At 44.5% G+C, this 12748-nt stretch overlaps 1 protein-coding gene across 1 annotated transcript; it reads left to right on the top strand.

Moving 5' to 3' along the window:
* Positions 1 to 1101: 1101 nt before the first annotated feature.
* Positions 1102 to 2199, top strand: LOC308366236 (low density lipoprotein receptor adapter protein 1; the record flags this gene model as incomplete). The annotated part of the gene is made up of 2 exons (XM_080839871.1): positions 1102 to 1696; positions 2065 to 2199. 2 exons carry the CDS (start codon positions 1102 to 1104, stop codon positions 2148 to 2150), a joined length of 681 nt encoding a protein of 226 aa, XP_080695997.1. The 3' UTR covers positions 2151 to 2199.
* Positions 2200 to 12748: the final 10549 nt, after the last annotated feature.

Below are 12748 nucleotides of genomic sequence, written 5' to 3'. Positions count from 1 at the left end.
ACCAAAGCTGCTTCCTGAGAATAGAGCTCCCTAAACAATGGTAGCTGCTACAGGCTGCTGGTGATTCCCATTTCTGGGCCAACATCTGAAGCAACGCAAGGGAGGGGGGTGTTGAAATAATGGGCCAAGAAAGGAGAAAAGAGGAAAAAATAAAATGCGATACAATGGCCTCCTCTGCTGGGTCTACACAATGCAAGAGAATTTGGTCGGGAAGCTCCAAGACAAAAGAGAGAGCAGCTGTGCTAGTTGCATAAGGCCTTTATGCCTGACTTCAAGATGTCTCACATGGACATCTTACCTGACCCAGTTCTGACTCCAGCGGGATTATAACAGCAGCATTAGTTTTACAAATGAGGACGTGGGTTGGTCGCATAAAGACCTTGCTGGTACACAGATGCCCTTAAGGGGTTTAGTTACATGGGCAGACATTACACTATGTACCAAACTAATTTGTATTCTGTCACCAAGATCCTTCCACTCATTTGCAAGGTTTCCTGTTGTAAATGGTTGACCATTGGCATTTAATACTTTTAAACAGTAAAAACTAAAACAGACAGGGAAAACAGACAGTTCCCTCTTGGGGATGGAAAGTTCCACAGGGCTAGATTCCTCGTGTTATCACGTTGGTTCTAGTCATCTCATCGGTTCCTGTTTTTTTTTTATACATCCAGTCAGCTCACTTTGCATCCAGACACTGGAGATTACGCACAGATCTGTCCGGTTAATATTTGATGCTCTGCGTGTCGCCCTGTGCTGTGGCAGAGCTGGTGAATGAATAATGCCGGGGTTTCTGCGTCACGAGCGAAACTGATCCTCTCTGGATGGTCCTTGTTTCCATGTCCCTTGGCTCACCATCTGTGTCCTCAAACAGTGTTTACTGGAATTCACACGCTGCTTCCTTGTCCTAATTGTTTTTTCTATTTCTTGTCCCAGATTCCCGTAAAGAGAGTCATTACTGTACCACGGTGACCAAGGTGAGAGGGCGGCCCTGGCATAGGAGAGGGGCGGACGAATTCAACCAACCAACCAACCAACCAACCAACCACCCGAACGACAAGCCCAGCCACCGAGTTTGGGGTCTTCCCTGCCAGTAGAGACGCCATGGCTTTGACCTCTTTCCACATTATGCAAACGCTGAAGAACTCGCCGGCGGCCATCCGGCGCAAGTTCCGGCGCGACCGCATCGAGAGCCTCTCCCACGGGGACCCCATCTTTAAGGCCCACTACCTGGGCACCAAGAAGATCTTCTCGCTGGATCTTGAGCAGGCCGAGGAGGCCATTGAGCGCCTGCTGGACGACGCTCCGGCCCCGGGCAAGCTGGGCAAGGACCACGCCCTGGTGGTGCGCCCTCGCTACGTGGAGGTGAAGGAGCTGAGCACCGGTCGGCAGCTCACCAAGACCTACCTGCAGGACATTGCCTACTGCGCCTCGCACACCGCCCGGCCCAACGTCTTCCTCTACATCTGCCGGCAGCCGGGCCAGCAGCTGCAGTGCCGTGTGTTCTGGTGCAGCCGGGCCGAACGGGCCAAGGACATGACGGCCTGCCTGGCCCAGTCCTTCCAGAGGGCCCTCAACGACTGGCAGGACGGAGGCGGCGCCAAGCTCCCACAGACTGATGTGCGGGCAAAGGAGGACGAGGTCCCGGCATCACCCAATTCAACCAGAAGCTCTACTTTACCAGTCAGCCTGGGAAAAGGTGAGGGGGAAATTCCTACACTGTCATAGATGTTGGTTTGCCTATTGATTTGCATATAGGGTTAAAGCAGTGTAACTGAAACACTTCTACCTTTTTTTCTAATCCTTTGAGATTAGCAAATGACTGGTAGATTAACAAGATAAGCACCCTGGTAGTAATTGACCCTGAAACAGATTCCCTTACTTCCTTGCACAGATCCACTGGCAGAGAAAGGCCAGATCGATTGCAGGACGAGCTGCTATTGAGGCTCTATAGTGTAGATATTAGATGTATGTATGTGTGTGTTTAGGGTAACTGCTGTGTACTATCTATTTTTCTAACTTTCTCTCTCTCTCTTTCTTTTTCCCCTTCTTTGTGTTGCGTAACAGTCCGCTGGAGGAGGAGAGGATCGGTGTCCCGCAGCCCCCTCAGAGTGATCACCCGGAGAGGCTCCGCTAGCGACAGCTGGCACTGAGACGCCCAGACGGCCCGGGGGCTGACCTCCATACTGGACAGTCGACTGGTGCTTTTTTTCCTCTCCTCTGGAGGTGGTAGTTTGGGAGTGGGGGAACTGGAGGGAAGGGGTGGGAGGCCACACAGCTGGTCCTGAAAGGACTTTCACTTCTTCCCCTTACATGGTCTTCAAAAGACTGGCTGTCGGTATTTCCGGGTACACGCTGTTTCATCTGCATCGACAGTCAGGAAAGTACAAATGACTTCATAGTGTCAGTCAAGGGGCCTTGGTTGTATTCCCTTCCCGGAGAGAACAGAAGCCAGGATCAGTCAGTTTCCGTGGCAACTGTGGAGGGCTTTTCGTCCTTTTTTCAAAGAGACAGAAGTGATGTCAAATTCATCTCAAGGACTGCGCAAGCATCCATACAAATCTAAACTGGACGAAGGATAATGCTTGATGTCAACATCACCTCAGACTACTTTACTGAACTGACAAATCTACGTACACAGTATTCACTGCTGTTGTTTTAATGCTATTTATTTATAAAATTATTATTTTAAAACTCTACACCTAAGCATATTGACTTTCTCTTCTATCGATAGGGGTTGAGTTGACTTGTGGGTTTTGCATTTGGGTTTTCACACTAGGATTTGGGTAAGAACAGGGAAGTGTTGCAGACACTGAGGTCAGATCTGAGTTAAGCTTTCAACCACAGTTTGACGAAGGCTGCAATGTGTTATTTTCCTTGGTGCAATTTGGCAGCTGGCACAGTTGGTCAACATGGGACAATCACTGGGCACTTTTCCAACACTTAGTGTATGTCTGACACATACAAAATATGGACACACACACACACGCATGCACACACACACGCATGCACACATGCATGCATTCATCCATTCTCATACACTGCTACCAACCTTCTGCAGATTTTCATAGTCTTACTTCAGCATGTTGCCTTCATATGAAACAGATAGTAGTAGTCTGGTGTAAGGTTTATTTTCACACATCTATTTGTATTTTAGTTGCTGCTTTGACATGAAGAGGAGTTAGAAAACCTCGGCAACGTGTGTGAGCAAATATAAGAAGTGGCTCATCCTGTCTCTTCCCTAAACCTATTGGAAGTATTGTCGCGCCTTAGCATTGACAAACTTTGATCTATTTGCATTTGGGGCGGTAGGCGTTAGGCAGGCAGGCAGGGTGCCAGATCATGATATTCCCATGGGGTTGGGTGTAATATATTCCTGTGTGCCGCCTGTGCCCTCCTAGGGAACACTGTGTGCTCATTGCAGCCTGGTGAGGGGACATTTACCGTGCACCTGCATTTAAATGCACCTACTCTGGATCACACCACCCCATCCCCACCCCCCAGATCATGATTCTGCATGTCTCCCCTGGAACATCAGCCCTCCAAATTGTTGCCCTCTCACCCCCACACTCCCCCCCTACACCCACACACACACACCCACACACACACACACAGTGTGTGAGCTGCTACCGTCTCCAAGCGCCAGCGCCACCTGGTTAAGAAGGGAAGCGTGACTCAGTCGTGCAGGGATGGGAAGAGTGGTGGGAACCTCGCACGCTAGCTGCCACATAAGTGGCGTTTTGGATTCTGGCCTCTGGGCACTAGCATGGACCGAGATGTACACGTTGGGAGGAGAATGGGCAGCCTGCCCAGCTACTCCAGTCAAGATTTATGTCTGCGATCCATAAAAAGCCCCCACCTCACACCCCCCCTTCGCAGTTACTGAAGCAACGTGGCATGTTGTTACATAAGCTGACAGAGAAGATGATTGCATGGCTTAAGCTACCTAAAGGTGCCTCATTTTGTGTTTGTCTGTTTTCACATTTGTTTTTTTATTTAATGTTTGCTTATGACTGACATGTGGAGTCAAGAAAGTTTCATTTTAAATGTTACAAAGACACCGTGCCTATCCCAAAAGGAAGTGCCTGTTTTTAAGGGTTTTTAAAATGTCTCCGTTTCCATTGTCTTTATGTTTTTGTTTTATACCATGTTGTTTCTGTGTACAAATTTAAATATATATATGTATTTTATGAATTAAAGCTTTTATACATAACCATTCCTTGCTGTCTAATTCCTATAACCCTATGCTCAGTTTGAAAGAATTTCCTTCAATTGCCACGTAAGCTATGTGTGTTCCTTGTATTAGTTCTTAGAATCAAATCTACTGGAAATACAATTTTGTTAAAATCTGAAGAAAGTATTGCAGACCCGTCTCTGTTTCAAAGGCTGAACACCAAATTTACATTAGAGGGAAAACTAAATTCCATCACTGACTTGTCAAGGGAAAGGTCCCCCCTGGGTCATGGCTAACCCTGAGGTTGTACTCACGAGACCTTTTTCTCCCACAGGTCTTGAGCGTGCTGAGGTTTAGAGCCAGGCTGCACAACCAGATTCCTAAAGGGTTGCAGAGCGCTTCCCTGTGTGCTTAGGCTTGTTCTTCAGACCGGGCCATTTACCCCCTCAAGTTAGCATCTGGTAGGTTGATGAGTTAGACAAATTCCAGCGTAGGTAGGTAAAGTATGCACACATCTACACAAGTGATGTAACCATTGCTGGCCATACAAAGAGAGTTAACTATAACAAAAAAACTGATATCCATGACGACAGCCTGCCGTTCATTTTTTACACTCCCGTTCGAAGTGAAAGGTTTATTACACAGAGACAAAATACTTCAAAATTAACAAGACACATAAGTATGTTAATAATTAGCACCTTTGCACCAAGGCTTTTCAATGTTTACAGACTGCTACGTATTGTTCTATATTTTGTGGAGATCATAAACCTGTAAAGCACACCGACCCGGTTGGTCAGGATGACTTCACTTCACAGACGTATTCAAAATGTGAAGGCAGAAGCGTCTCAGGGAGTCACTTTTATATCTCTTCTGCAGAGTCTTCAAATGCTGGAGGGCTGCGCTTGACATTCCCCTGAAGCTGTAGCACATCAGACAGGCTGTGTACATGAAGACGTCTCAGCCATTTCATTTCCTGTACAACTGCGGGGACAAGAAAGAGGAAGGGGCCTTTGAAGAGTAGTGAATTAAATCTTCAGTCTATCTGAAATTATGTTTCCCGCCATTCTCTTTTACCAGCTAAATCATTTTTAAAAAGACATCTGTCAATGAACTACTTCTTTCAACGAATTAAACGAGATACAGCCAAGAGGAAACAGCTTGAATACTTAGGGAATTGCCAAGTCCTTCAGTTCCAAAGGGACGACTATCCTTCCAAAGAACTGGTTTGGTTAGTTTAAGAGATAAAAGCCCTGACGCACCCATGTCATAGTATACTTCCTCCTGGTTTCCCTGGACCACGAGGGCTTCCAGAAAGTTGAGCAGTGCCCCAGTTATGAGGAAGCGATCGGGAAGGGGGACAGATTGGAGGTAGCGTGTGTCCAGGGAAAAAGGGTTGTCAGGAGGGGGCATGGTACACAGGCCCACCAGCTCACTCACTACATCCCAAACATGGACATCTGAGAAGACAAACACATGTCAGCAGCAGAGATTTCACAATCCTCATACTTTATCACTCATACTTGTGCTCATGTTCTCATAGTACTGTGGATTGCATGGCCTCCGCCTCACCATACCGTTACATCGTTACATTTACGATGATGATCTACCCCAAAAAGGGTAATTTGGAGTTAAAACATGTGAACTTGCTGCCTGACTCATGCTGCCATGAAGTGGTGGCTTCATAAGGAGCAGATGTGGGAGAAAATTGACCAAACCTTGTGCGGACCAGTCTGAGACTGATTTCAGTTTCATGGGCGTGTCTTTGACCAGCGAATCGGTTCCCCCGATGTTGACCAGGCGTTCATGATTGGACCGGATCCAGGCGTATGGACGCCCGTATTTGGCGTAGCCGGCCAACAGAAACAGAGTGCAGTTCATTTCCTGCCATAAGTAAAGCAGCCAGAGAAACATTTGATGTTTTTCAAAAGTACGTCTATTTTAATATACTTCTGTGATGTCCTTCATGGACACTCACCAATAAAAACACACCCTATTAGTTTTCATTTCTCGTCCTGGGCCATTTAAGGTCAGCGCTTGACAAACCGATATCAAGCCACAAATCAAGAGAAGCAGTGAAGCATTCTGGGTGCTGAGATGTACTCACAGGCACAGCAATCTCTCTCTCACTGGGCGAGGCAGGAAGGAGATGGGACTCGCTGCTCCTATGAAATACCCCCGAAAAAGGTCATTTGGAACAGGGTCAGAACATCAGAACTTGCTGCCAGGCTGGTCCTTAACATGATCCTGATCCAAATGCATGGAGCCCAACACTGTCTACTAATGGTGTGATTTGGAACTGAATCTTCAACATGCACAGTCTTGTTTTTCTGTATTACATCTAAAGTAAGAATAGAGTAACTGTCACAGTGGAATATGGGTGGAAGTTGATTGTGTATATGTGTATATGTTTATTTGTAGGCTTGCTTTTAAATATATATACTTATTTAAACTTATATAAATATAAAGACTGTGTGTGTGTGTGTGTGTGTGTGTGTGTGTGTGTGTGTGTGTGTGTGTGTGTCCATGTTTCCTCAGCAGTGAGTGTGTGTGTACTGAGTAGGTCTGTATGGCTGCATAAGTGCACACTACCTGTCAAATGCTTTGGGAGACCTACTGCACAGAAGTTTACATTCCGACTTGGATTTTGGAACAGAATCTAAATTCTTTCCCCTATGAATCTTTGAATACTCCTAATCTACTGTTCACATAGAGTTTCATTTACATTTTTCTGCATCATGTACAGACCCTGCTGATTCAGACGGATAGCTAAATTAGCTCTATCATGTCTAATACCAACAACATCTGGAACACTTTTATCAGTTTAAAGATGCTCTTTAAAAAAATCGGTTTGTACCAATATGGCTGCTTATACACACCAACATTATGACCAGGTCTTCCTAAAGTCTTTTGACAGGTAGCTTATAGTATATTTTCAACACTGCACATGTAGGTGTGCACGTCTGTGCATTATGTTCTAGTGTGTAGCCCTCTCCACCTGATGGCCTGCTGTTGCTGGTGCAGTTGCTGTTGCTGCTGCTGCTGCTGCATCTGCTTGGCCTGTGTCTGCTGCTGCCTCTCCCTGGCGGCTGGAGGAGGCCTCTCTCCGGGCAGAGGGGAGCTGTCATATCCGCTGCCAAAGCTGTAGCTGCTGGAGCTGGCGCTGCTGAGGGAGGACGAGGCCGCTGAGACTAGGAAGCCGGGAGACTGCCAGCCCTGTGGGCACCGCATCAAACACAATCAGCACACAGCGCTCTTCGTAAGGGGAAGAAAGGGCAGGGGCAAGGCTGAGATGGAGAAGCTGGTTAAGATCAAAATGTTTGTGCCCAGATCTGGCTGTTTGTGATGTGATTTGCTATAGGCCCCCTACAGGCTTAGTTGTGCATCAAGCCTGTCCATCAAGACCCCTTCCCTCATCCTCCAGCACGCACGCACACACACACACAGGGGTTAAAGTGGGCCGGAACGCTCCGGTACTCAGTACCGGCACCTCAGATAAATTAATAAATAAATAGATTCTTAAAAAAAATGTAATGTTAAGGCCAGTCCACACCAAAGATTCACGACGAGACGAGACGGTTTTAGAACGTCGCAGAGAACAATCGCAGCGGTGTGAACTGGCAGTTGCAGAGCGTCTCATCCCCTATCCCCGCCTTGTTCATCCCTCTGACAAACACGCTTCGCGCGAAAAAAAAACAGTTAACCTGTCAGTTCAGTTGAGATCGCGACGCTTTGCGGTAAGTGTTTAGACTGTTCCAGTCAGAGCGAGTGCATGTTGGAGTCCAAGGTGAAGTAGTAAGCTAAAGTCTAACGTCTATATTTTAAATAGGGCAACAAACACAACTTAAAGAACTTAAAGGCTTTTAGTTATTCGTTTTCTATCACTCTGGCCCTGACTGAGAATGACGAACATTAACAATGGTTAACTGCAACTAGCTGGTTATTGGCTAGCACATCAGCTTGTCAGATAGACAAAAAATGTGAGTACCGGTACTTGTTTCCTAATTGGAAAACACGTTGGTAATGTTATGTCTTCATAATTTCCTTCTTAAAGATGGAGGAGGATCGAAATAAGAGACGGTGTAAACGAAAAATAACTGATTATTTCCAAGGGTAAGAATTTGTCTGGAAATGGTGCCTAAACAGTCAGATGAGATGTTTTAAGTGGGTGAGAAAAGCCACAATATTTGGACCATCATACATTGTTATTTTGTTGTTGTTTAATACACAGGACATAAAACTTGGTCTTTAAAAACATACAGTTTATTTTACTTTCCTTTTTTTCTTTCTCTGTATGGTTCCATAATAAACAATTACAAGCTCAGGGGCTGGAAGTTTCCATTTTCTGTTAAAAAAAACACGTATGGGAACACAAGTGTAAGAGTAGTAGATTTACAGTAGCCTAAGCTCATTTCTTCTGCTCCATTTCATGTAGCCTAATCAGTATTTTTTGTATCATTTTTTTAATGATAAAGAGCTCTGTAACCTTGCGTGGTGGATGGGTGTGACCGGCATGTCTGCAGTAGGCCTGTCACCATTCAGAGAGAAGACCTCACTATACTGTATATGTAGCCTACTAAAGAACTAAGTGGTTTACAGCATAAACATCTATCTACTATAGGCCAACATTCTAAAATGTGTGAATCGCTTAAATGTTATGAGTTTCAAATCTAAATGTCAGCACTAATTGTTCATTTCCAGCTGGCCATCCCCAAAATGCACCAGAATACAGGAAATCATATTTACCAAATTCAAAATGTTCTCATGGAACCAAATAGGGGCCCAAAGGCTCATGATCCATCCCTGGTTTAGGTCTTTGGTTAGACCTCCTTATATCACTGTGATAAAAAAAATATAGGAATGGGTGATTTCAATGCCGCCGCCACCAGATCCACCAAATAGGCTACCCACCGCCACGGCCGCCGCCAGATCCACCAAATACCCCCCCCCGCCGCCGCCACCACACCGGAAAATAGAGTAGGCTACCCCCACCTACCAAATCCCACTTTAACCACTGCACACACACACACAAACACAAACACACGCACACATGCACTCACTCACTCCAGCCCCAAAATATTTGCCTTAAAAGCATTTTATAAGAAACTGAGCAGCTTTATCAGTTGTTATTTGATTAAGAATGTCAGTGAATGAGTATAGGCAGTGAGTGCATCATCTCACCTGATCCTCATTGACTATTGTCATCAGCAACTCCTCCCTCCCTCTCAGCCAAGGCTGGAAGTATCGAAAGCCCTGGAGGAGAAAAAGTGAGACTATGGTGCCATATCAGTTTACACTCTGTTGAAATGCATGGATGTTTTTCATTTAAATCTTAGGTCAACCTGTAAAGACCCCAGAGTTGCGAGGTCGGATTGAAAGTGCTGTAATCTCCTCCTCTGTTCGTTATCTCGTTTCTGCAGAAAAAATGGGGGAAACTATCTGAACCATGAATTGTTTACATTGGTCTATTACATGCAAATGTAACGTTACAGCCCGGAATGCCATAGAGGCAGATATGAAAGCACACGCCCTTGAATCCCTTGTATCCTAGCAACGCCTGTAACACATTTCTGATGCTTGCAAAAGATGTAGCCTGGGTTATTGGAATACAGGGAAACAGAGACTATTTGTGGCACAAAAAATATATATTCTTTTTGTGCTTGTCCTTAAAGGACTACATGTAACGCACCCTATTAAATGTGTTTTTTTTTTTTTACATTTTGTCTGCGAAATTTCAAGCCTGAGGCATTTGCATGTCGGATCATTTTGTCATGAAAAAAAATGCTTCATCAAAGTGATGCGCAAAATAAGCCTACTTACACAATAGCTGGTCATTCTAGTTCATCCGTAGTTAGATTATTTATCAACAAAACCCTCTTGTTTCTTTATTTTGATCATGATGACTCCCCTCCGACACACCTCATGTCAAAACGAAATGCGACTGGTACCGCATCATTCGGTTCGAGGCGAATATCCTCATCTTTTGGGTCTCTGCGTCTGGTAGTTGCGCGTCTTCGTCATTGGTCTCTCTTTAACATAGTCATTTTCTGAAATATCCTCATGAGTTGCGATAGTTCATAATTCACGTTTCACAAATGCACTAATCTACGCGCTTCTCTTCCACGCAAGGGGTTGTCTGAGTGTTGCTTATTATAAGAAAAAACGTATAAAAGGGCAGCGCAGTGATTTTGTAGCACCTGTTGTAGCCTTCTCCTATAATCGTTTACAAATTCCTACAAATATCCAAGTTATTAAACACTAGTAGTTTTCAATTAGAATACCGGTATTTTGTCAATTAGGCTAGGTTGACCTGTGGTAGCAATTACACACCAGGTGTTCCAGTCGGATGCAATCAAAATGGAACCATATACGAACAGGAAGACAGTCAAAACGTCTGATAAATTGCTAAAAAGATTTAAAAGAAAAAAAAAACCGTAGAAACAACTCAAGTTTCATAATACACGTTTAAGAACAAACCCGACTTTTTGGAATTTTCCCAGTCATAAACTTGGGCCTCTATCAGTCGATGATAAACATGAGGTTAGTGGAGAAACATTTGATCTTTATGTAGTTGGACTGAATTACCAAATGGAGTCCGCACTGATAGGTAGTAGACCTAGGCCTTTTTAAGAACTCCTAGGACGTCATAGAGTTTCAATTTACGACCAATTAATTCCTTTTATTCCGATTATTATTATTTTATTTTTCAAAACAGGGCTCTTGTGCTCCTTGGTCTCTTCGTAATCTATGTGAATCAGATCCCTGGTTCATCCAGCACCCCTCCATTGGGTAAGCTCACAAATGCATAACCAGCACACATTCACAGTCCTGGACACAAGAGCATCCAGTAAATTTGTCAGAAAGGCACAGCTGATATGAACTCATGAGTCATTATCAAATATGAATGTTTTTCATAGATGCACCAGCCTATATAGTTCCGGGAAGTCTTAATCAGACAAGGGTTAGAGTTGCCAAAAACAGAAATCTGGCAGCAATACCTTCATATTGTTCAAGAGCAGAAACAGAAAAACACAAAGAGTGTTGTTACTCATGTCTGAGACAAAGTCATGGCTGCGTCACTGGTGGAGAATCGGGTGTTTTCTGTTGTGGTTGGTGATGATTCACCAGCTTGAGATGACCTCAACCAGTGGTCCCATGAAGAACATGAACTCCCGATCCTCCCACCTGTTGTTATTCTTAGACTCCCAGCCAGCTTTCAGACGATGGTGAAGGCACTTCGGGTGAAGGGTCTTCGATGACTCACCTGGTCACCACCTTGTGGACGCCTATGCTGTTAATGTATTATGGTGTGGGTTCTAATTTTGCTCCCATTCAATTCCTGTTTTATGAATTAGGGACCTTTGTGGCTGGGTGTCTTGAACGCAATTTCTGGCTGTCCATCAAGTCCAGCTTCCTGGGTCACATGGTGCGCTTTGATATTGAAGGTAATCAATGACCTTGACCTTCCTCTATGCTGTAGAATTAATCTGCAAGGCTTGCTGTGACAACATCTGCAATATCAGATCACCACTATAAGAAATTCAGAGTGATTTTCATGTGATAATAGCAGGAAATAATTTTGTTTGTCACAGATGGCACTGGCATACACTTCCTATCTAGTCAGCGAGCTACTGAATGTGGCTACACCATTCTGTTCGATCACCATGGAAACCTGGTGTTTCGTGCGTCATACCTGGCCTGCTATGTGGACAATAAGGTGATCCACCACTTCAGTTGCAAAGGAGATCAACGCAGTATGATGTGTACTGTATGAAAATAACTTGACAACACTTTAGATTTGGATGCGTTTCTCCATGTTTTTCATTCTTTGTTGACGACGTCTATGCCTTGTGCTGTTCTGTAGGCGGACTCTGAGTTCCGGCTGCAGGTGTGGTTTGTGAACGGGAAGGCAGGTGGGGGGGTGAGAGCCTACCCTTTACTCCTGCACTGCCTCCTGCCCCAGCCCTGGAGCCCACGAGAAGTCCTCTGTGAGGCAAACTACATGGAGGTTAGGGAAAGGGAGGAATGGCGATTACAGAGTACATTATTCCCTATTCACTCCATCCAAAAAACATGAACTTTGAGGTTCCTAGGTTTGTCTTGGAAACCCTGAAAAGTGTTGTCCTTCAAGTATTCCTTGCATTTATGTCTTCCTCACGCTTTTATGAACAATGAGCTAGTGTTCCTTTTTTAATCAGTATTCATCAGCGTTAGCACTCCAGATGCAACTTATTTATTAAGAAGATCAATGGGCAAATAATAATAATTATGTATGAGTTAATTACTTAAAGTTAGAACAATGTGACGCTTAAGTTGTTGACACTTAACATAATCATGTTAATATCAATGTCACCTTGTGCTCCTTTAACTCCTGACTCCTTGACCTTAAAGTTGTATTTCTAGTGTTGTTCATTTTTGTATTCCTAGGTTTCCATCAAGCCACAGATCCCAGTTCCTCAAAACCATAGCATGAAGTGGATGGATACTCCCCCTATGGTTGGTATAAGTCATATCTTGTGAATTAATTATAATATGAACGAGATTTGACAAGCAATTTAAACATTAAGGGATAAACAAGCT

This window comes from Sprattus sprattus, assembly GCF_963457725.1.
Source record: "Sprattus sprattus genome assembly, chromosome: 5".
Lineage (NCBI taxonomy): Eukaryota > Metazoa > Chordata > Actinopteri > Clupeiformes > Clupeidae > Sprattus > Sprattus sprattus.
This window is presented reverse-complemented; position numbering and strand designations above follow the sequence as displayed.